Source organism: Protopterus annectens, chromosome 12.part0, assembly GCF_019279795.1.
Source record: "Protopterus annectens isolate FY-2018-M chromosome 12.part0, PAN1.0, whole genome shotgun sequence".
Lineage (NCBI taxonomy): Eukaryota > Metazoa > Chordata > Ceratodontiformes > Protopteridae > Protopterus > Protopterus annectens.
Window position 1 is genome coordinate 282741414 of NC_056746.1, and position 24917 is coordinate 282766330.

Sequence of the window (24917 nt, forward strand, 5' to 3'; positions counted from 1 at the left end):
GTTTTTCTAGGTTTACTATCAGTACTGCGAAAGACAACCTGTCAGCACGTATGTTGCCGAAAATCAGATTGTCGTTCACAGAATGTAAATTATATGGGATAGTCGAACATACTTATGTGAATGCAGCAGTGCGTTCGCCTTACTGTGTTCGACAAACTGTATGGATGTTGCGGTACAGTGGGGATTGGAAATTCATCCATATCCCCACTGTAGTGCAATCTTGGAGTTGGAATATATTATTAGCAGGGAGTGTGGGGGGCACAGGGGGGCTTGCCCCCCTGCAAAAAACATGATATGTCATATAGGAGTTTGATTTGCATCAGTTCCTATACAGATCTCACATGATGTTTTCGATAACAATGTCTACTCAGATGTGGCGATAATTTGGGTCAACATTGTGCCACAGATGAGATTCTGGTTTCGGTGGCTTACTTCAGTATTGTGAACGGAAATTATTTAGCCTTTAGCAATATTGATAGTAAACCATTTTTCTAATCATGTCAGACAGTTGGTTAAATGTTAATTCAGAACTTTAGATTGTATAAAGATTTATAAAGTGTAGGAAATCAACATTGATGAAGTCATTGATTGTTTGTTACATTAGACTCAAACCTGAGTATGGATTGACATTATGGAAACCTTATAAGAAAACAAGCATGAGTAAACTGGAAAGAGTACAGGGGAAATAGACCAAGGGCATCCATGGATGTGAAAATTTATGTTGTTATGAATGACTAAAATATCTGAACTTTTGTACAGTGTCTTTTACAGATATATAAGAGGAGATCTTTATTCAGGTATGTAGGGCATTTAGAGACAACTACCTCTGGAAATGTTTGGGGTGATCAAAAAGTAGTAGAGAATCGTCAGAAAACCTGTGTAGAAGATACTATATAAATGAGAAGTGTATTAATTGGCTCTCTGACAGAATAGCTGATGCATGAAACACAGATTACCAAATTACATTAAACCAAGTACTAGCTTAGATATCTTTAAGAACACCCTGGACTCTTATGGGAACAAGTGTTTTGGTATATTGGCAAGCTAGAAGGGCATTAATGCCCATGCTTGAAATTTTGTATGTATCTGGAAGACATTTGGTCACCATGCTATGTCAGATAGGAAAATAGGATAGAGATTAAGAGATTGTTGCCTTTGGATCCAGAGGTAGGCAAGCACAAAACAGATAGTCACAGCAAGGAAGAAAGACAGGTCCAAAGGTAAGGCAGGGACAAGGATCCACAAAAGAGTAAACTAGAGAAGTCCTCAAAAATTGTTAGATTGGAGCCAGCTGGTTCTTCAGCTGTGTTGATATCTCCACCTCCCACAAAGCTGATTGCACTTGAAGACAAGTCATCTAGGTGCAAGGTGGTACTTCTGAGAGGAAGCTTACAAAACTCCTTTCATGGCCCCATCTCAGTCTTCATTCAGGCCTTCAGGAACACCTCTGACTTGGAATCTTATTGTATGATGAGGGCATTCGTCAATATGCAGATCACTATGAGTGTTCTCCCAGTGCCTTCCACATTGAGGTGTAGCAGGCCTGTCCTTCACCCCATTTACATTTTCCTTCCCCAATCTAACCTTTGAGTCTGGTGGTATCAAGACCGACTACCCACATGGAGCTGATGCATTTGGAGCCAAGTGCAGTCATGTCTTCAGCTTCAAAGCCTTCTAATCCAATTCGCCTAACTCCAAGGCCGTCAGATGCAGGTAGATCTTTGGACCTTGTCAACATCAGCACTTTGGTACTGTCTTCAGACCCATTGCATGTGGTGCCATTTTCTTTGTCGGAGTCATCAATCTTTGAGGCTGTGGTGTAGATGTCCTCCTCAGATTCATCTGTTCTGTCAAGTTTGGGGATTCGTTCGTCAAGCTCACCTATTTCTGCTGTGGAGTAGGCAGTACCGGCAGTCATTCGAGGTTCCTCAGGTCAGGTAGACATAGACTCAGCCTTTGAGGTTATGGGTAGTATCATAGCCTCTCCACCAATAGCTGTTACACAGGCTCAGTTGGTGTTGGCTTCTCCCATGAACACCCTTCCGTCTCTCTCTCAACACTGTCATACTTCCCAGGGTCAGAGCTGAGCCATTGTTCTCAAGTGTAGTGCCCAGCCACAGGACCAGTCATTTGACAACTCAGATTCCTCACTGCCTGAGGTTCTGAGAAGAGACAAATTTTCTCCCTGAATGAGTCTGTCAGTTTGAATGGTGTCTTGGAGAATCAAGTTGGATCCCCCAATCATCTTCTGAAGACCTCAACGTTAGTGCAGTTTTGGAGTTCAATCACCAGAGGAGAAATTGGCCAACAGATACACCTGGCTGGTCCTATTTAAGATGTACTGTTTGGCTGCGTTTATATTATGCTGTCGAAAACTCAAACTGTCGACAGCGTAATAATCGACACGAAAATGTTGAAACCCCCGATCATTGAACACACACACAAAAAAAAAAAAAAAAACAACCAAACACAACACAAATTGCTCTGTGCAGGGGGGCAAGCCCCCTTGCACCCCCTACACCCCCCACTACTTAAATATACCAACTCCGAGATCGCACTACATTGCAGTAAATGGAAATCTCCCCTTATGGAGATTTCCGTTTACACGGGCGATGACTTTCGCTTTCGACATTTTGGTGCCGACAATATCAGCTTCGATATTGTTGGCCTTCGACAGGGTGAAGTAGATCCGTTTGGCCCGCTCTGCTTTGTTGGCTGGTTCCACCAGTGGACTGCCTATTTGAGCTGGCCATTGGAAGAACATGCAGCTCTTCAGAAAGTATCCCAAGGAAGCCTGGCCAAACTCTCTGGTTGCACAAGGACAGACTGGTCATATCCAGGAGTAAATGTTCAAAATTGAGGAATAACCATAACCTTGGACTTTATTTTTGTTTTTCGGTCATATCCAGGAGTCCCTTGATCAAGTCTGTCATTGTGGCAGTGGCAGGTAAAAATTAGCTGATGGGAAGGATACAGTCACTGTCCAGGGAGTCTGGGATGATGAGACAGGATAGGGAAGTGGGCTTATGCTTCGGGCACTTTTGCTTTATGGGCCTTGAATTGCTCCCCATACAAACTGGTTTCAGGGAGATTTGGCAGTGCAAGCTTTAGCTTCTCTGTGAAGGTCATCCAGTTCTGACTCTAGGAAACAGCCAAAATTCAACTTGGGTACAATGTTTAATATTATTACTTTCTCAGTGTAGCATATGCATAATGCAGTCAATGGAGTGGTGAGAGCAACAAGCACATGCATCACAATGAGGCTTTCATGCCTGTTTTCACCTCTGATTTTGAGGGCAATTTCATAGAGTCGTTTACCAGCACCCCCAATGATGGATCATCGTTATTTAGTCCAGTGATTAAAAGAAAGAATGCAGAGGTAGGAAAAAAAACACGTATGGCAGGCTGTCTGCAATAGGTGTTAAGTTTGAGACACCACTGTGATCATATAGTAGGAACCACAAGGGGTCCAATTCCTTATGGTTTGGAAAAAATCCTGATGCCATCCCTTTGAATCCAGCTTTGACGGGCAACCATGGCAGAGGCAGCCACTTTAATGGATGCAGACCCAGATGTTGCGTAGGTCTTGAGAACCAGGAATATCTGGTGTGTTCTTTTATAAGCAGCCTAACAGTCCCTGAAGGGCTGCCAGACTGCTTTTCTTTAGAGGCAGTTGGGGGGGGGTCATTTATCTCTTTATCTGACTACATGGATGGCCATCACAAAGGATTCTAGGGTCAGGGGGTAGTATCCAGTCGCTATTAACATGCCCTTTTCCCATACTTCTCGCCTTACCAAATGGTGCTCCCAGATGTACGCCACTAGCAGGAGGCAGCCAGAAAATTGAGCCATCAAAGAAGTTTCACTGGACTGTGCAGGATAAAGTTACATTCCAGGTTCTTTTTATTCTGGGGAATAAAAAAAAATAATAAGCAAGGACTTCAGGCCAGTATTGGAGCCAAATGAACTCAACCAATATGTCAAAAAGACCCACTTCATAATGGTCATATCGCAAGCAGTTTTGTTCTTCTTTACAGATAAATGATTGGATGTGCTTGATCAACCTCCAGAATGCTTAACTGCACATCAAAATAGCAAAAGCATGTAGAAGGTTTCTACATTTCCTTATGGGGGCCAGTCACTTCTAGTTGAGCGCCCCATCTTTCAGTCTTACCAGAACCCCTTGAGTATTTGCCAAGTGCATGGCCGTGGTAGCAGCAAATGTGAGGCTGCTCGGGATCAGTGTTCCCTTACTTTGATATCTTGCTCTCCTCACTGCTGCATCAAGAGAATTTTTTGGCAAAGCCACAGACTGCTTGCTCTAGTTCTCCATTTGTCCTTTTGGCATTTCTATTAACTACAAAGTAATCACAAGCTGCAGACAACCTAATCCATACAAATCATAGGCTGCCACCTTGCCATCAAGTCTTGCGCCATATTTCTTTCTCCAGAAATTGTCAAGTCACTAAGACTTGTAGTTCAGAATCTACTTCACGGAGTATCTTCTCCTCCAGTTCTTGTTGTAAGAGTTCTAAGTCTCATGGCTTCTTCTGTCCTAATGTTTAACCTAGCAGGGTTCCATATGAAGATTCTACTGTGGCTGCTCATAGTGCAGTGAATGCAACTGGCATCACCCGTCTGAATTACCAGTCTTTACAGGTGTCAGCTTCACTGATGGCTAAGTCTCCTGACTGATCTCTGTGGGGAGGCTCTTTCTGTTGCCTCCATCATCAGCAGTGATAACCAACGCCACCTCCTTGGGATGGGGCACATTTATCAGGATAATGGGCAGAACTGGAGGCTAACCTTCACATCATTTTCCTGGAAATTACAGCTGTCCTCCTGGCATTGCAGGAAATACAGGATTTATTGCCTTCAGGGATAATTTCCAACCCAAAGGACACTATAACATTAGTTTGGTACATTAAGAGAGAGTAACCAGATACTAGCGCTTATGTCATGAAGCCATGAGAGTGTGTCAGTGAGCGATCGCTTCGCATCACATCATTTCTTGACAGCTGCACACACTCCCAGAAGGGCCACTTCTCTTACCAACAGGTTTAACCGATCTGTTGATCTGAAGTAGTTAACTTTATTTGTGCATCAACCTATGGGTTATCGGATCCATATCGGATCCGAGCCAGCAGTTTCCAGCAGCTAAGATCCGAGCTCCAAGCTCCTCCCCCCTACCCATAACTCCCTGCCATCCCTTCCTGACCTCAGATCTAGTTTGCCTCGGTTTGAACAGCAGCTTGATCTTGAGCGTTTGAGTTTTCCTGAGACTTCTTGTGAGAGAAAAATCCTTCTATTTTTTAACTTTCTTAAAGTTTTGGGTGATTTTTGAGTGTTGGAACTAGTTTAGTTTTAGTTTTAGAGTGTTCCCTCGGGTTTTGCGTTTCCTCCCCCTTGTTTCTTAGAGTGTTAGGATGTGTTTGTGTGTGTGGTCTTGGGGCCTAGTGCTTGTGTTTTAGTTCAATGTCTGAGGCCTCCAAGACATTCTTTTCTAAATGTACCGAGTGTGGCCATAAGCTTTCCCCGGCTGATGGCCACACTCGGTGCGTTTTATGCCTTGGGGTTGAACACCTATCTTCTGGCTGTACTATTTGTGCAGCGTTCAACCCCAGGGCTATCAGGGACCGGAGGTCGAAGCTGATCCTGGCGGGACTCCTGCCCCCGGACTCGGCTCCATCCTCCGACCCCTCCGTGGATCCTGCCGCGGCTGCGGCAGCATCCACGGACCCTTCCCTTCCACTGGCTGGGACTCAACCTCCCTCTTCGGGGCAGGAGGACAGGGAAGCTAGGAGGGAGAAGCGCCGCGAGTAACCCAAGCGGCGGGCCGAGGCCTCTGCATCGGCCCCGCCGGCGAAGCGGGTCCCCCCCCCCCCGGGGACGGCCGGGCCTTCTCCTTCTTGGCTCCGTTCTCCCTGCTTTCTGCCGGGGCCAGAGGAGGAGGAGGAGACCCGATCTCCCTCGAGGTCATCGAGGCGGCACTTCTGTCCCGCCTCGGTGGCCTCTTCCAGGTCGACCAGAAGCCTGACGGATGCAGACTTGGACCGGATGATCAGAAGGTTCCTCCAGGCCCAGCTGCAGATGGGAGTGCTCCTGCCTCCCCCCCCCCCTCCGGGGGGAGCTCGACCCCCTTTTTTGCCCCGATAGCTCCTGCCCCGACCCGCTTCCTGGGCTCGGGGTCTTCGGAGCCGGGGAGGTGTTGGCGCCGGTAGTCTCGGGTACTTCGGCTCCGACGGTACCCTCGAGTCTGTCGGGTCCCTTTTCTACGGATCCTAGCTCTCGGAGCTGAGAGCTGAGCTTCGGATCCGAGGTGGTCAGTGTGCCTTCGGATCCAACTAGGTCGGAGCATACTGGCCCTTCGGATCCGATGGCTTTGGCTCTGGCCCCGATCTGCCTGTCAGATCCGAGGGAGAGTCGGCTCTCTGATCCTAGGGGGAGAGACTCTCCTTCGGCATTCGACATGGTAGAGAGGGTTCTGTCGATGGAATACAGGCCCCCGGCCTTAGCTACGGCTCCACCCTGCACTCCCTCGCAGATGGGTCCGACTTCCATCACCTGGCCCCATGGACAGCCTGCTCAGATGTCCCAGATAGTTCCCTTGTTGGAACAAGATGTGGCTGGTGAGGCCTTCTCAGACAGCCTCCCTGAGGAGGTCCCTCACAAGTGCAAGTGCAAAAGGAGGCACTTTGGACTCCCCCGAGTCCTTGACTGAGGACACGGACTTGGAGGAAGGGGAAGGCTTCCCAAGATCACCCCCCGAAGACGTCTCATTTGGAGACATCATGGAGATGCTCAGGATCGGGGGGGGGGTCTGCCCTAAAGCCTACCTCGGACGAGTCCGTATTCCTGGAGGCGTTTGAAGCAGGCCCGTCTACCTCTTGGGTGTCCCGTCTGGCCGATTCCCTGGTAGATCTGATCACTACCAGGGCTTGGAAGGAGCCAGACACTGTGGAGCCCGTCCCTAAGAGGCCTGACAGAATTCTCAGCCTGCCTTCGGACAGGTCTCATTGGAGCAAGGGAACCCCTGTAGATGCCATGTTGGTGGCGGCGGCCACCAAGAGGGAACTGGCCCAAGGGAGTCCCTCGGTCCATCCCCCTGACAAGGAGTCCTGGGCGATGGACCATTTGGGGAAGCAGATGTTTGCTTCAGCCACCTTCTCCATAAGGTCGCTGAACTACATGGCACATGTCATACGGCTCCAGTGGGATCTTATCAAAGAATACGCCGGGTCTCCCCCAGATTCCATGTCGGCAGAGGACAAACAGGTGTACTCTACCCGAATGGCCACTCTCAGGTCAATTTCCAATACCTCTATGCAGCTGCTGTCCCATGCTCCAGAAGGGGCCACTAGAGCTAGCGGAGTGGGCGTCATACTAAGGAGACAGGCCTGACTCCGACACTGTGATTTCGTGGAACCCTTCAATGCGTCATTCGCTAATGCCCCGTTTGATGGTTCTGCCCTTTTTGGCAAGACCGTACACGATACCTTGGTCCAGAGCGAGAAAGATGGGAAGACGTTGTCTGCTGTCGGAGTCCGCTTCTCTGCTCCCCAGAGGTCCTTCTCGAAGAACCAAAAGGGACAGAAGAAGATGTGGTTCCGAAAGTCTCAGCAATCCCGTTTTGCTCCGGACTCCACATCCTTCAGAGGCAGAGGAGGACAAGGGTGGACGCCGCCCTGGAGGCAGAGGGGGCCCAAAGAACTTTGGGTCCAGTGAACCTTTCTCTGATTGGCCCATGCAGCAACCCTGAGGGGTTACCCGACTCCTCCACTCTGGAGGCAGTCTGGGGGCATTTCTCGAAGCACCTAGCAGCTTGGGAGTCCATCACGACAGACCGCTGGGTGCTTCGGATCATATCCAGAGGCTATGAGATTCCGTTTCTCCATTCCCCTCTCAGACCCAGATTCATCCCCGATGTCCCACCCGATCAGAGGGAGGACGCAGCTACAGAAATTCGGCAGCTGCTAGAAAAAGGAGCGATCCAGCACATCCCCCCAGACCAGTATGGATCGGGCTTTTACTCCAGGTTCTTCTTGGTGCCAAAAAAGACAGGGGACTTAAGGCCAATCCTTGACTTATCCCTATTGAACCTGGCAATAGCCAAAGAAAAGTTCCGGATGGTCAATCTTCAATCCATTCTCCCCCTTTTGCAGGAGAACGACTGGATGTGCTCCATGTGCTCCATAGACCTCAAGGATGCGTACTGCCACATCTTAATGGACAGACGATCCAGGAGGTTTCTCCGCTTCCGGTTTGGAGCCAGTCACTATCAGTTCAGGGTCCTCCCCTTTTGTCTCACCACAGCCCCCAGGGTGTTCACCAAGGTGTTAGCGGTAATAACGGCCCACCTGAGACTCCAGGGAATTCAGGTCTTTCTGTACCTGGACGACTGACTCCTGACCGCCCCCACACAGCATCTACTCTGCACAGCCAGGAATTTCTTCCTTCACTTAGCTCCCTGGCTGGGGATCACAATTCACGCTGGGAAGTCCTCCCTGCTCCCGACTCAGGTCATAGATTTTATCGGAGCCAGGGTAGACACAAACCAGCTGTTAGTTTTCTTAACCCCGCACCGGTTGCAATCCCTAAAACTACATGTGCAAGCCATTCTTCATTGTCCGACCCCTACGGCAGAACTGGTCCTGAGGGCCCTAGGCTCGATGGCGGCTACCATCAATCTCCTTCCCATGGCGCGCCTAAATATGAGAATTCTGCAATGGACACTCCAAGTCCAATGGTCCTTCCTACGTTTTCCCCTAAGCCGTCCTGTCCCTCTCAGCAGGGTTTGCATGAGTGCCCTCTTATGGTGGCTCCAGTCTCTGGACCTCCAAAAGGGGCACCCCTTCTCTATGTCCCCTTCCCTAGCCAAGGTGACCACGGACACCTCTCGCCTCTGGTGGGGGGGGGGCATTGTTGTGGCAGGACCGTCCAAGGCACGTGGAACCAGACAGAGACCTCACTGCATATCAATGTCCTGGAGATGAGGGCGGTGCTGTTAGCATTGCAAGCACTTCAGAGCCTTCTTCCCATCGGGACGATTGCGATCCAGACAGACAACATGTCTGTCGTTTGGTATATCAACAAACAAGGGGGAACCAGGTCCTATCCACTTTCTCGAGAGGCCATAAGAGTTTGGGAATGGGCGATTTCCACCAACCGCTTTCTCGTAGCGACGCACATTCCGGGTCGGTCCAACATCCTAGCGGACAGACTGAGTCGCACCATCTTCTCCCCGTACGAGTGGTCTCTGAATCCCAATGTAGCGAAGCAGATCTTCTCCAAATGGGGTCAACCTTGTTAAGATCTTTTCGCCTCTCCTTCAAACACGAAGTGCGACACCTACTTCGTTCTAATTCCCCCACCCGGGGAATCACCAAGAGACGCTCTGGTGCATGCTTGGCCTCCCGGTCTTCTTTATGCTTATCCGCCCCTTCCCCTGATGCTCAAATTTCTGCAGAAAGCCAGATGGTTGGGTGCACGATAATCCTCATTGCCCGATTCTGGCCTCGTCAGGCATGGTTCCCTTATCTGTGGTCTCATCTAGTGAATCCTCCCTGGATTCTAGATCCCCTTCTGGATCTGATATCTCACCCCCTGGGCCTACCAACCCTGAACCTGGACAACCTCAAGCTCACAGCTTGGTTGATCCAGTTCCACTGTTAGTTCGGACCCCCGGTATCTCTTCCCAGGTCAAAGCGATCCTGGTGGCAGCCCACAAGCCATCTACTAGGAAGGTTTATCGTAGCAAATGGAAATGTTTTTCTATTTGGGCTGAACATCAGAACCTAGATCCTTTCACAGCTCCGTTACCAGCTGTGCTGGATTTTCTGTCGGTACTGTTTGATAAAGGTGCTAGCTCTTCCACAGTCAAAGTACAGTTGGCAGCTATCGCTCATTACCACATTGGATGTGATCTTGGCCCTCTGACTTCATCCAGATTATGTAAGGCCTTCTTAAAAGGCACCTTCCTACTAAGGCCACCAGTGAAAGATGTGATCCCTCCTTGGGACATATCGCTGGTGCTCCAGGCCTTAACAGCTCCTCCCTTTGAGCCTGCTGCCTTGGTAGATCTCAAGTTCTTGTCCTGGAAAACGGCCTTTCTTGTCGCTATCACGTTGGCAAAAAGGGTTTCGGAGTTTCAAGCCCTTTGTGCCAAGCCTCCGTACTTGATTTTCCACAAGGATAGGGTATTCCTCAGGACCAGTCCCTCTTTTCTCCCCAAAATTGCTTCCAAAACTAATATTAATCAGTCTATTAATTTGCCAGTCTACCTCCCCAATTACCAAAATAAGGACGAATTCAAATTACACTCTTTGGATGTACACAGACAGTTGAGATTTTATCTGCACAGGACAGGCGGTCATAGACGTTCAGATCAGTTATTTGTGTCCTTTGCTAAATCCAGTTTGGGGAAAGCTGTTTCTAAAGTCACACTATCCAGGTGGATTTCTCAGTGTATTCTCTTGGCTTATGAGAGTTCTGGCAGGCCTGCTCCTCAGGGAGTCCATGCCCATTCAACTCGGTCTGTTTCTACCTCTGCTGCTTTTCAAGCTAGAGTTTCGTTGGATGACATTTGCTCGGCTGCCACGTGGGCCTCATCTCACACTTTTATAAACCACTACAAGTTAGATCTGGTTTCCAGAAGGAGAGCATCCTTTGGCTCCGCAGTGCTCCGGAACATCCTTCCTTGAGGGCCTCCCAAGATTCAGGTAGCTGGGGACTCTGTCCCATAGGTTGATGCACAAATGAAGTTAGCTACTTCAGATTAAGAAGTTATGTACTCACCATAACATTCCATCTGAGTAGGTAAATTTCATTTGTCAGCCACCGTCCCTCCTTCTGTCCCCCTGTCCTCTTCGAATGTTTTTGATGTTCCTGCTTCTCGGTAGGTTGTACCCGGTTTACCCTAGGCAGGTTGCGGTTGCAAGCCTTGTTTTTAGGCAAACTCGATCTGAGGTCAGGAAGGGATGGCAGGGAGCTATGGGTAAGGGGGAGAAGCTTGGAGCTTGGATCTTAGCTGCTGGAAACTGCCGGCTCGGATCCGATATGGATCCGATAACCCATAGGTTGCTGACAAATGAAGTTTACCTACTCAGATGGAACGTTCTGGTGAGTACATAACTTCTTATTTTGCCTCATGAGTGGTCTCTCATTTCAGAGGTGGAGAATCCAAGTCTTTTGACTCTGGGACTATTCCTTGCTGCGATCTTGTTGCCTCCCCAGTGAACACTAAGTACAACATTTATATTGTCCTTATTCACCTATTTGAGCAGTTCTCAAACAACTCTGTTGTTGGGGAGTGGTCAACCAGGCTGCTGTATGCTTTCCGCTGTCTGCCCCTGATGTCCAGGTTCATAAAGAATCCAGTCAGATGCAAAGCCACAGTGATCCTCATTACTGCTTAGTGGCCCAGGCAAATCTGTTTCCCTCTACTGTGGTCTGACATCTGGGAGTCCCCCCTGGCAGTTGGTTCCCAGAGAGAATCCTCTTTCTCAACCCACCAGGTGGTGTCGTTCGGATCTTCTCAGTCTCAGGGTAACTTCATGGTTTCTCCAGTTCCGAAAATGACCAGAGACCCTTCCTTGTCTCAGGAGGTGGTGCACATTCTTTCTACCTCCCAAAAGGAGTCTGCCTGTAAAGTATACAGGAGTAAATGGCGGAGTTTTGTAGCTTGGGCAGCTGCTCAGGGAATAGACCCCTTCTGTGTATCTACCTTTTGTATAATTCTCTTCTTTTCACAACGTTTTTCTTCAGGTACTAGTTATTCAGATACCAAGGACCAGCTAGCCACAATTTCCAATTTCTGTCAAAGCTTCAACTCCCATTCATTAGCCTGTCATAGATCTTGCAAGGCCTTTCTAAAGGGTACGTTCTTGCTTTGCCCTTCAGTCAGGGAACCAGTTTCTCTGGGAGAGCTCATTTGTGTGTTATAGGTCTCGACAAAGTCCCTATTTGATCCATCTTCAACCACTTCTTTAGAGCTCTCCTGTCTTGAAAGGTCTTATTTCTCATTGCTATAACCTCAGCTAGAGGAGTATCTGTGTTACATGTACAGTTTTTATCCCCAGTTTATTTGTTTATTCACAGATTCAGGTGCTCATTAAGCATTAGTCTTTCCTTTTTTCCCAAGGTGGCATCCATATCTACCTTGAATCAACCCACCCATCTGCCAGTTTTCTTTTCCATTCACTCCTGCAAGGGTGAATACTTACTTCACACTTTAGGTGTATACAGACCATTACACTATCTTCGCAAAACTAAGACTGTCAGAAAAGACCCTCAACTGTTTCCTTTGCTTCTATTAAGCTTTACTCCAAAGTTTCCAAGTTTACTTTGTCCAGATGACTTTCTGATGGTATAACATCTGTTTATTGATCCAGCAGTTGTCCTTTGCCCCTTAGACTTAAGCTCATTCTACGAGCTCAGCGGCCACATCTGCCACCTCCTTCAGGAATTCTTCTGTGATTCTGTGGATGAGATTTATGCGGCTGCTACCTGGACTTCCTTGCATACCATTGCTAGACATTATAAGCTGCACATATTCTCAAGATAATAAACTTATTTTTGAGCCACTGTCCTTGTCTCCTGTCATGATGCCAAGTGCTAAGTACCTGGGAAATTTAACCCACAACTTAGATCAGACTGAAGGGATGAATAGGAGACTGTAGTTATGTACTTAGCTTAGCGATGGACCCTTTCATCCTCACCCATTCGATGTAACATCCCTCCCCCATTTTCCCTCTTTTTTTGATGTTTACAGCAGATTTCTCTATACCTTTGGGCAGATTTAATCTGAGGAAGCTTTACCCACTGGCACATTATTGGTAGGAAAAAAATTTAAAGGACCTCAAGGTTTGAACACTAGTTTTGCTGGCTCCCATCCGACAAGCAGCTTGAGAACCTATAAATCGTATCACAGACTAAGATGAAAGGATCCAGAGTTATGGTAAGTATAGAACTACCATTTGCTGTTCGTTGAAAGTAATCCAGCAGCTAGATAGTCCATGAAGTTCCTGACCCTTCCTTGTGTGCAGAGTACTGTTTGGTGAATATATTGAGTTTCTTGAGGCTGCAGCATTTTGCCACCTTGCTGACTGAAACAGTCTAGAGCTTTGACAGTGATGATGATAAGTATGCCATGCTTTGATTAGCTTAGAGAGATGATTAAGCTTCAGTTTAGATTTCAGAGATCGAAAAAAAATGCAAGTGTTACCATATTCAGTATTGTTACAGAATGCAGTTAGATTTGCAGAAATATGTACCATATAAAATGTAATACTTGGGATTTTTTTTGTTTGTGAGGCAGATATGTGATGGCTCATATATGGGCTTGCCCACCAAGTGAAGGAGATGACTATATTTTTCACTGCCACCCTCCTGACCAGAAAATCCCTAAACCCAAGCGACTGCAAGAATGGTACAAGAAGATGTTGGACAAAGCCTTTGCTGAGCGAATTATTCATGACTACAAGGTGAGTGTTTCCATTCCACTGCAAGAATAAGACCCAGAATGGTAGATCTAGGATGCTAGTTATTAGCTATGTTATTCATAGTGAAGTAATGAACTGGAAGGAATTACTGCTTCCGCTTACTAATCCATCCATTTGTTAAGCCAAATTGATTTCAAGTCTGCTGAAACGAACATACTGTACTGTCATATTTCCTTTGATTATGGATCTTGACAACAGTATCACTCATTGTGTCTTTACATCTTGAATGCTATTCTGATTAAACTTTGCTGTATTAATTTATGTAGAAGTGCCAACACACCCCTGCAGCACACAGAATTTTGATACTGTTGACAAGGCAGGAAAGAAGAGTGCTGTCTTGCACCTGTCTGTTCAGTTGTTTACAATGTCTATGAAGTTCATATTTGAATGAAAAGAGTTCATCTTTGTGATTCTTCATTGTGACTACTTTTCTCCATTCCTGACCAGAGTTCACCTTTGTGATTCTTCATTGTGACTACTTTTCTCCATTCCTGAAGTTTAAAAAGAAGTTCAAAGCACCCACTATGCCCATAAAGACTAGTAAATGTTGTGAGAAATTCAGTGTTCTGATTAATTTTCAGTATCTAAGTCATAGGGGCAGTAAGAAAAAAAAAAGATTATTCATCATGGTTTTGAACTACTCTAAGAAGCATTCCAGAGGTAGAACTTATCTAAAATCCACAGAGGTTTTCAGTAACGTATTGTTCTCCAAGTTAGTGTCACAGTCAGCGTATTTAGTCCAGGCCTCCACCATAGGTTCTCTACAGTTTCTGCCTATGGTCTTCCCAAAGCACAGAATATGATGGTGCCAGTTGTCCACAGTGACTCATTTCTCATAAGGGAGCAGACCTTTCCCTCTGTTCTGGTAATGGTCAGGATTGCTGATAGTTTCTGCTGCAAAGGTTTGTACCCCATGCAGTGGCAACACCACTGATTTCATATGCCTGGTCCTTGAAAATGTTTTAAGGCACTTCAAGCCCCTATTGGTTCATCCATCCATCCACAACCCCTTTTTCCCATTTTTGCACATGGGGTCGGGATGTCACTTCAACAAGTTCAAGGTCACCATCCCAGCATATACCTTCTTTTCTGCTAATGGCAGTCATTATTTTAGGGTCTCCTAACACTGTTGTCAGCACTTCTTTGTTATGCTAGGAATCAGACAAGTCATTTTGTAGGAAAAAAAGTAATTTTTTCATGACTTTTCCACTAAATTAAAGGGCTTTGGCTATGGCAGTGCCTAAAAAGAGAGACTCCAGTTCCACTAGAGGAGCCAGGCATTGATCTTTTCTGATCATAAGAGGTCTTGTACATCACTAAAATTGCTAAGGATGATTGACTAGCAGATGCATGAGTACCTGGAGCTATCCACGCTTTCAACCAAATTAATTCCAGATAAATTCCACTAGTGTTGTTTGTCATTAAAAATGCCGTCATACAGCTGTTGCTCCCTTGTAATATAATGCCTGCCCAAGAAAAGACCTCATCAGCAAGATCCATGTGAGGAAGCCCTGTATATATATATATATATATAAGTCTACTTCACAAACCCAAAATCCCACTTATCAGACTTTCATGTAACCGAGACGACAAATCCGACAAGTCAGAAGACTGACCTTCCGGAACACCGACTTTCAACTTTAGGTAATTAACCGCTTGGCCAGCCTGAAAAACAAATTAAAACCAAAGCAAACTAAACCCACCCATGTGGGGGGTTGTGCTCCCCACACACTAAATATACCAACTCCAAGATTGCACTAACGTGCGGGTAAGGGCAGAGTTCACCATGGTGGCCAAGCAATTACTTACCTGGAGTGAAAATGTCTGTGTTCTGGAACGTCGGTATTATGGAGTTTTGGCTTTGTTGTCTCTGTGTCTTGGTATTTTAAAAGTCAGGTAAGTGGGATTTCGGTCTACTGCTGAAGTAGACCCATATTTATACACATATATCTATATGTGTGTGTGTGTGTGTGTGTGTGTGTGTATATATATATATATATATATATATATATGTGTGTGTAATGTGTATATATATATATATATATATATATATATATATATATATATATATACACACATACACACACACACACACACACACACACACACACACACACTTATAATAGCTTGTTGTACAGTTTTATGATATACCCAGGAAGCATCTATTTTACCAGCTGGGTTAGAAATATCTTTAGTGCCTCTCTTGCTATGAGCATTGCAAATCTTTCCTTCCAGTAAGGCAGCTGTATGTTGAATCACTGGAATAACATGACCAATATAACAGCAACCAGCCTAGTCTGTAGATAACCAGGAATAAGCTTGATTTCCACATATGTAATAATAATCACATAATGCTGCACTGCCGTGCCTTCCAGCCCCATTATAAATGTTACAAATAATACTGCAAATACTAATTCCAACAAAAAGTGTTCTGTTTTTGTGATTGCAAACAAATCATTTAGCAGTCCTTGCTAGTTGAAGTGGCATTACAGCAAATGGGTAGAAACATGTTTACTTTTCCAATTTTTAGCAATAAAAATAAGGCAAATTACATTATGAAGCTCAGACTTAGTCACTGGTATAGAAATCAAAGGAATACCCCCATCATGTGCAGAAAGAATAAGCACACAAACCCAGCAGTAGCTAACATTGCGGGTCTGTGCTTAAGTATATAAGGCAGTACTAAAAATATGAAATTGAGGATGCCATTCACGTGCTTTTGGTTCAATTCTAACGAAGCACCTGTCTCTATTTTTAGCGAAGTATGGATGTCTATTAAGAAATCATTCACAGGTTCCTAGGTGTGCACTAGGCTAATGGCCCTGGAGCCTTGACAAGCCTAGCCCATAGAAGTGCCCTGACATCGTGCTGCCTGACTTTAGTTCCCAGTGCCTCTGTCAAGTAGAGCCACTGCAGTGATACCCGGTGTGAACTTTCTATTTCCCATCCACTCATCAAGATTTTTCTTGAAGAGGGCCAGTGAGGTGCTCTGCTTGACATGTATGGGAAGTCTATTCCAGTGCATGGGCAGTCTCTAGGTTATGAAACTGTCCCTCCAGCATGTTCTATTGATTGTGGTAATGAGGTTGAGGTCTCTGGAGCGTGTGATGTGGAGGGATGTAGATTTCTTTAGATGTAGCATTTCTAACAGAGCTGGGTCAGACATGGCTTACAATTCTGATCGTCACAAAGTGTGACGCACTCATGATTTCAGGTAGCAAAAGCAGGCGAAGCAAAATGATGAAAAGCACAGTAATTGTAGTGACCGTTGCTCCCCAGGAAAGACGAGCATGTTGGAGCTGAGAAGATTGCAAAGAAATTTTAAACAAGAATGTTGGGCAGGCTGTTCATCGTGCAAATAGTCTGTCACCAAAAAGTCGTCGACCAAGGGCCTTAATCACAGATAATTTGGAAAGGGAATGTTGTCTAAATAAAGCAATGTCCAAATTAGAATCCAAAAGGCAGGAAGAGTGAGTAATGGAATTTGAAACAAGAAAAATCTTGTACTTGAAGAGGAATCGTCATCACTGGAAGCTGAATCAGACCAGTATGAGGTAGCAGAGTTACGATGTTTAATTTCGTGGTCGGGCAACAGAGGTAAAGTAACTGCATTCAGTTCCAGATGTGAGATGGATGGCATATGTGGAACCTGCTTGGATGGAAAACAGTTCACAGGCATTTGATTTGGATGGCAAAACATCACTGGTGTCACTTCCAGATGGAAAAGTAGATCTATTTGTTGTCTGGTTCTAATGGTGATAGGATTTTCTGGTTTATGTGGTCTAACATCAGTGGTGTTTTGGCTGCATTCGTCACAAGGGAGGGTCTTTTTAACATGCAACACATGGATCCAAGTGTGGAGTCACTTACAATGGATTGCAGTAGCAGTTTGAGCAAAACCAAGTATTGTCCTTTCCATCTGGGGCCAAGTGAATTTCTTCAGGAATGGACTTTAATGTATACCTGGTCTCCAGGATGTAGGTAATGGTGGTGTGATCCTGTAGGGCACTGGCTGCATGCAGAATGATAGTGTGGTATTTCCACAAAAAAGTATACATGGATTTACAGTAGAAAGGCATGGCCTCATCAGTATCTTGCAACTCTGAGTTCTTAAGGAGGTGGGTGGCAGGCACTGCCATGGGTCTGCGTATGAGGATTTCATGAGGAACCAATTTTCTAGGTGCAGTAACTGCACTTTTAATACTAAAGAAAACAAAAAGCAATGCTTCTGGCCACTTAAAACCATATTTGATGTTGTCATTTTAATTAATTCCTCAACAAATGGATTCACATCTGACCCTCAGATCCGGCTCTGCCACTTTTTCCAGTTGGTGGAACACTGAAACTCTCGAGCTCTTCCCTTACCCATCAGGCACCAGTCCCTACCATACCCCAGATCTAGTTTGCTGCCTTCACTTACGGACGTAGTCATTGTTAGCTCTTGAGTAGTAGCAGCTTTTTTTTAATAAAAGCACACATTTCTATCTTTACAATTTCTCTTAATAAAAGTCTTTCTATGTATCTTCTTTTGCCCTTCGTACACTTTTTAGTGTATTTCTGAAATTCCATAGTTGGTGTTTTTCTTTTCCCTTTTTCTCCCTTATACGTTTGTGGTAGTTCCTTCGATTACCATTCTTGGTAATATTTTCTCTTTATTTACTCTAGCTATTTAAAAATTTAGAAAAAAAATTGTGTCTCTCTTTATACGGAGTCTTTTTTTTTTAGATATGGGTGAGAAACCCCCTGGGTTTAAAAAATATAACGCCTGTGACCATAAAATTCCACTATTGGATGCACACGATGTGTGTGTTTATTGTTTAAGCCTGGCCCATTTGGATTCTGCCTGTGATATTTGTAAAGACTTTAACCCAAGGGCCCGTACTGATCGCAGAAATAAACTAATTTTGAGATGATTAGTCTCTGATACAATATCTGGGGCTCAAACCGCTAAGAAATGTGATAAAAAAGAGGCTAAAAAACATTCCCAGACCCTTCAAGTCGTTCTGCTCTGCGGTTGGAACTCCCTATAAAAATGGCAAAACCTTCGCATCCGAAGACGAAATCTCCCTGTTCAACTACTTCGGATCCAAAAATGATGACGAGAACTTTGGATCAAACCCCTTCTGATCTGAAGAAGTACAAGGATATGTCACATCGGATCTGATCTCCCCACCTCCCATTTCCTTTTCTGGAAAGGCATCACCATTCTAGGGCTTCATCAGTAGCTTCTTATTCTCTTTCTTCTAGAAGTCTGACCGAAAGCAGATGTGGACAGAATGATGAAATTTCTTTCATTGCAAATTCAAATGGGGGTTCTCCTGGCTCATAGCCCATCGGGTCTGAAGACCTTTGTGTGTACTACCCCACCTATTTTATCACCTTCTCCAGTCTAACCTTTGGTTTCAGAGCAGTTATAAACGAGCATCCCTGATTCGTCCATATCTGAAGATCATTGTATCTTCTACACCAATACTGTCTCTCAGTGGACCTTCTCAGAGCATGTTGAAGCCGAATAACTCTTAGAGCTGTAGTGTTAGAGCCAGATCCTACGTGATGGAGTCGACTCTGTGGTTGCCGAAGCCATCTCATAGGTAGGTACTAGGCTATCGGCCCAAGGGCCTACATAAGCCTAGCCAACAAGGTTCCCTGGCTTACGCCAACCCCAGAAAGTTATTTTCCTGCGCCACTGAGCAGAGACAAAGAAGTGATCCCCGGGGTGTATTTCCTATTTCCCATCCATTCATCAAGATTTTTCTTGAAGAGTGCTAATGAAGAAATTTTCTTGACATAGATGGGTAGCCTGTTCCAGAGTATGGGAAGCCTCTGCGACAGGAATCCATCCCTCCAGCATGTCCTGTTTTTTGTGGTGACATGGTTTAGGTCCCTAGAGCGTGTAGCTCGGAGGGATTGGGATTTCTTTAGGTGTAGCGTGTCCAACAGCTTTGGGTTTGACTTAGCTTTATATGTTAGGCAGAGATCACTTCGGAGTAGGCGATATGCTACGGAGTAAAGCTGGAGTTTTTTGAGGCGGTCAGTGTAGGGCATTTGTTTGAGGCCAGTTAATACTCTTTGTGAGGTACTTCTGTAGCTTTTCCAGCTGCTGCAGATGTCTTGTGAGGTACATTCCAAAAGGGGCTTTGTACTCTATAATGGGTCTAATGGGTGTCGAGTAGAAGGGAACAATGACCTCTTTTTTTCTGGATGAGAACTCTTTTATGATGAGATGTGCCATGTAGAAGGACTTCCTGACTACTGTGGCGATGTGACTATCAAAGTAAAGACTACTGTCCACCTGGGTCCCAAGGTCTCTTGCTACACATTCGGAGTTAAGTAGATTGCTGCCTTATGTGGTAGATGTTCTTCGTGTTTCACTGTTGCAGTCATTACATTTGGGTAATCTGCTGGCAGGTTGCCCTCAGTTGGCCTGATTAACAAAGTCTTGGGTCCTGCGTCAGTTGCTGTCCCTTCTTCCATGACGTCAGGTCGTCGGGTATAAAATATGCAGCCGATGCCATTACACTCTTTCTTGCTACGCGGTGCCCAAAGCAGAAGCAGTTCGCAAGTGCCGGTCAGCCGACTCCTGAAATTTTCGTTTTCGAGTTTCAGAACCGAAGTCTTCAACTAAAAAGCTAAGTACCTCGTTGGGGAAACTTTTTCTTACTCCTTACCAATGTCAGTAAAAGTTAATAATTGTATTACTTGTGGGAAGTAAATACCTCATAAGGATTTCCATGTGTACTGTATTGCTTGCCTAGGCCCTGACCACAATGTACCTTGTTGTCAGTTTTGTGCTTTATTTATTCAGTGCACTATCTGCCGTCAGTACATTTTTGCTTCTAAATATTTCGGTTCTCGGTTTAATTATCCAGAAATGATGTCATTTAGCAATCCGACTACTGGAATACCAAAAAACACAAAGAAAAAGACAGAGACAGGCCGTTCAGGTCCAAAACTGCAGACGACGCTTCTCCTAATCCAGTCACCAGTTCGCCGGTACTCAGTGAGGTGCTTTCGCAGCCCCTGATACCCGTTACTTCTGATTCACAGGCCTCTACTGAGACCCATTCGGAGTCCGGTACACCGCGAGATGCTTCACCTATGCAGCCCGTGGATGTCTCTACCTTGAATGGGTCCGGAGCTGCTGTACAGGCACCGGTTTCTGAGGGTGTATTCAGGCCTACAGATTTGTATATTAAACCGACATCACCTTCAATATTAAGGCCAAAATCTCGATCTATGTCTACAAAACCGATGCCCAGGTCGCATGTTCGGGCTCCTATGCCTAAAAAACAAATGATCAAAATGGCTGAAGATTTAATTACTTTAATCAGGGGTAGTCAAACCCCCCCCCCTTTCTAGGAGGCCTAGGGCTGAACTTGGCTATAAATCTTCTGAACAGGACTCCGTTTCTTCTGACTCTTCTAATGAACAGGATTTGTCCGTACCTACTTATGAGGACTCTGATGCAGAGGATTCCATTCCTTCTGCCTCTCCCCCTGAGGATTTTTCTTTTGGGGAAACTTTACATACCTTAAGGGAGCATTTCCACTGGGAAAGTCAGGATTTTTCTGAATCCAAAAAGAGGCTTCGGGATTTCCTCCTTCTTCCTCAGCATAGGCCTTTGGCTATACCTCCTGTACTAGACATAGTTGATGATGTGTTTTCAGAATCCAGTATGGCCCCTGATTCTCTGCCTCCTGCCCCTTGTAAGCCAGACAGATACTACAGGGTTCCTGACTTCCACAAATTCCTTTTCAAAAATCCTGTTGCAGACCCTGAAACCATTTCTCAGGGGCCCAAGGGCATTAAGACTTCTACTGCTAAAAATCCTACCCCTTCTGATAGAGACTCCAGGGTGCTGGATAGATGAGGTAAAAAGGTTTATACTTCTGCAACCTTGGCAGTCAGGGCTTTAAACTGTCAATTCCATATGCTAAAATATCAGCAGCATATCATAGGACTGCTTAAACAGAAAATGATGTTGTCTGACTGTGTGGAAAATAAAGATTTACAGGATTTATTGCATTCAGCTGAACAAGTTGGAAAACATACTTTGCAATGTGGTTTTGATTCCTTGGAGGCCTCTTGCAGGGCTGTTGTTACTGGGTCTGTGCTTAGAAGGCATGCTTGGCTTAAGGAGCAATCGCTGCCTGATCATGTTAAAGCAAAATTGTTGGATGCTCCTTTGCAGCAGGACTGTCTGTTTGGCAATAAGGCTGAAGAAGTTCTAAAAACGATGGAAGATAAAGCTAAATCTATGCAAACTGTGAAAGATGTCTTACAAGTACAATCTCCAAGATTTAGTAGTCACTGGCCTACTAAGAACTGGTCCTTTCCAGTTCCTTCCAGAGCCACTCAAGCCAAACCCAGACATTCCAAAAGCAACAGGTTTCAGTCCCAAGGGACTTTCAGAACTAAGCAATGGGGTGCCTCCTCTTCCGAATCTGGAAACAACAAGACACCTCCCTATGATAAACAGTCTCAATGACTTTCCTTTAGAATTACCAATCAGTTACCTTTTAGCTGCCCCTTTGGGGGGGAAACCCTGGCACTTCATGCAAAAAACTGGCAACTTATAACCCAGGACAAATGGGTTTTAAATATAGTGTCCCAAGGATACAGATTTCATTTCCACACATTGCCAACTCCAGACGGATGGCCAGACCTGCCCCCAAATCAGTGGGCAGAGGCTCAGAAACAAGTACTTTCCCTTTTAAACATGGGGGCTATTCAACTAGTACCAGAAGAGGAAAAGGGACAAGGTTTCTATTCCAGACTTTTCCTGGTACCCAGTAAAGACAAATCATGGCGTCCAATTCTGGACCTGTCTGCTCTAACCACCTTTCTGGACATTCCAAAATTCAAGATGCTGACTCTTCACCAGTTACTTCCTATGCTAGGCAAAGATGCCTGGTTGGCAACTCTAGATCTAACTGCATATCCCAATCAGGGAATCTTGCAGAAGATACCTCCGCTTCAAAGCAGACTACTTGCATTATCAGTTCTCTGCACTGCCATTTGGCTTATCTACTGTGCCCAGGGTCTTTACAAAGTGCCTGGCTCCAGTAATTGCATTTTGCAGGCAAAGAAACATTCAAATATATCCATACCTGGATGATTGTCTAATTCAGGCAGAAAACAAGGCCATTCTTCAAAAACATCTGGCGTTTGTAAAAAGAGTTCTAACTTGTCTGGGGGACACCATAAACGAAAAGAAATCACAACTAATACCCTCTCAAAAAAATTACATTCCTGGGTGCAAGCTTGAATACAACTGCCCAGATGGCTTTCCTTACGCCAGAAAAGCAAATTCATTTGGTGACTTACTTCAAACAGGTGGCCACAAAAATCCTGCTACCTGCAAGACAAATACTTCAAGTCTTAGGGTTCATGGCCTCCTGCATTCTTCTAATTCCGTATGCAAGACTGCATATGAGGAAACTTCAGTGGTACTTAAAAGGTTTATGGAGTCAGCATTGTCACAGCCTGGAAACAATGATTCCTATCATACCGTGCCTGCAACTAGAGTTCCTATGGTGGGCAGAGGCCTGCCACCAAAACAAGGGACTGCCATTCACACCACCCCCTGCCACCCAAACCCTAACAACAGAAACATCAGACTATGCATGGGGGGCTCATCTGGCAGGGAAGTGCATTCAGGGCAAATGGAGCCCGAATCAAATGCACCTTCATATCAGTCAAAAAGAAATGCTAGCTGTACAGAATGCACTGACAGCCTTCAGACTACCTTCATCCAGGACAACTAATGGTAAAGACAGACAATACCACAGTTATGTGGTACATAAACAAGCAGGGGGGGTACACATTCCTACCTCCTCTGCAGACAAGCCATGGTATTGTGGAACACGGCTTTGAGCTATCACGTACAACTACAAGCTCAATTCCTGCCAGGAAAGCTGAATATTTTGGCAGACGAACTAAGCAGAAATCTCATGGACCCACGCAAATGGAAACTGAAGCCACGGATTTTCAACATGTTGACACACAAATGGGGGAGCCCAGACATAGAAATCTTTTCCTCACCCCAGAACTTAGCAGTTGGACAAATTTTGCACAAGAACTCCTCACAAAAAAGCCTGGAAAGTGGATGCTCTGTCCTTCAGCTGTGAAAACCTGTCAGTCTATGCCTTTCCCCCTCTGCCTTTGCTCTCCAAAATTCTATTAAAAGTCAAACAGGACAAACCAAAAATTATTTTGCTTGCTCCAGTCTGGCCTCGCCAACACTGGTACCCACTCCTACACAGTCTGTCACAAATTTCTCCATGGCACCTGCCTCAGACACCTTCCTTACTGTCTCAGCAGAACAACCAAATTCTACACCCTCCACTCCAAGCATTGAATCTTGCAGCTTGGCTAATCACTTAAATTCCCCCTTAGCATCCCACAGCAAACCTGTGATGGATGTCATTTTGGAGGCGAGAAGACCTAGTACTAGAAAATCTTATGCTGACAAATGGAAAAGATTCTGTGCCTGGAATCAATCTCAAGGGATGAGCACAGCAGTGCCCAGTTTATCTCATATTTTGCAATACTTAACTGAGATGCTTCACAAGGACCTATATTTATCTTCCATAAAAATCCATGCCTCAGCCATTTCAGCTCATTACAACACAGACCCCCCCCTCTTCTCTCATCCTCTGCTAAAGCAATATCTCAGAGGGGCCAAAAACTTGAGGCCTCCCAGGCGAGCTCCATCCCCTACTTTGGACCTTAACTTTGTATTGGAGAAACTCACTCTACCACCTTTCGAGCCAGCTGCTACTGCAGACTTAAAATTTCTTTCCTGGAAAACAGCCTTTCTTTTAACAATCACTTCGGCTAGGATTTCTGAATTGCAGGCCCTTATGGCAGTGGAGCCTTTCATCATCTTTCATGCGGATAGGGTGTCACTCAGGACCAACCCATGCCCAAGGTGGTATCCACTGTGGCTCTCAATCAGTCCATTCATTTGCCAACTTTCTTTCCCAATCCACAGAACAAGGGGGAGCGGATTCTGCATTCACTGGATGTACACAGACAACTTAGATTTTACTTGGACAGGACTAAATCTTGAAGAAAATCTGAACAACTGCTGGTAGCATTTGCTGCAGTGGCAGAGGGAAAGACTATTTCAAAGCAAACCATTTCCAAATGGATACGCCATTGTATTCATTTCTGCTGTAAGCACCATGGAAAACCTATCCCCCAGGGGATCAGATCCCATTCCATCAGGGCTGCATCTACTTCTACAGCCTTTCTCAGAGGTGTTCCTACCAGGGATATTCTAGAAGCTGCTACCTGGAGTTCAGTTCATACTTTTACCAAGCACTATCATTTACCAATTTTCTCTAAAGCCAGAGCTGGCTTTGCCACTGCTGTTTTGCAGGGCCTTATAGTCAGTCCTAATACTGTATAAAT

The 24917-nt window shown here is 45.4% G+C and overlaps 1 protein-coding gene across 1 annotated transcript in view; it reads left to right on the top strand.

Annotated features, from left to right (window-relative positions):
* Nucleotides 1-24917, top strand: part of LOC122816509 (CREB binding protein) — a gene marked incomplete in the record, with an annotated part of 4149155 nt that overhangs the window by 3846438 nt on the left and 277800 nt on the right. The window contains 1 exon segment of the mRNA XM_044089341.1: nucleotides 13316-13481. Coding sequence (XP_043945276.1) covers nucleotides 13316-13481 — 166 coding nt within the window.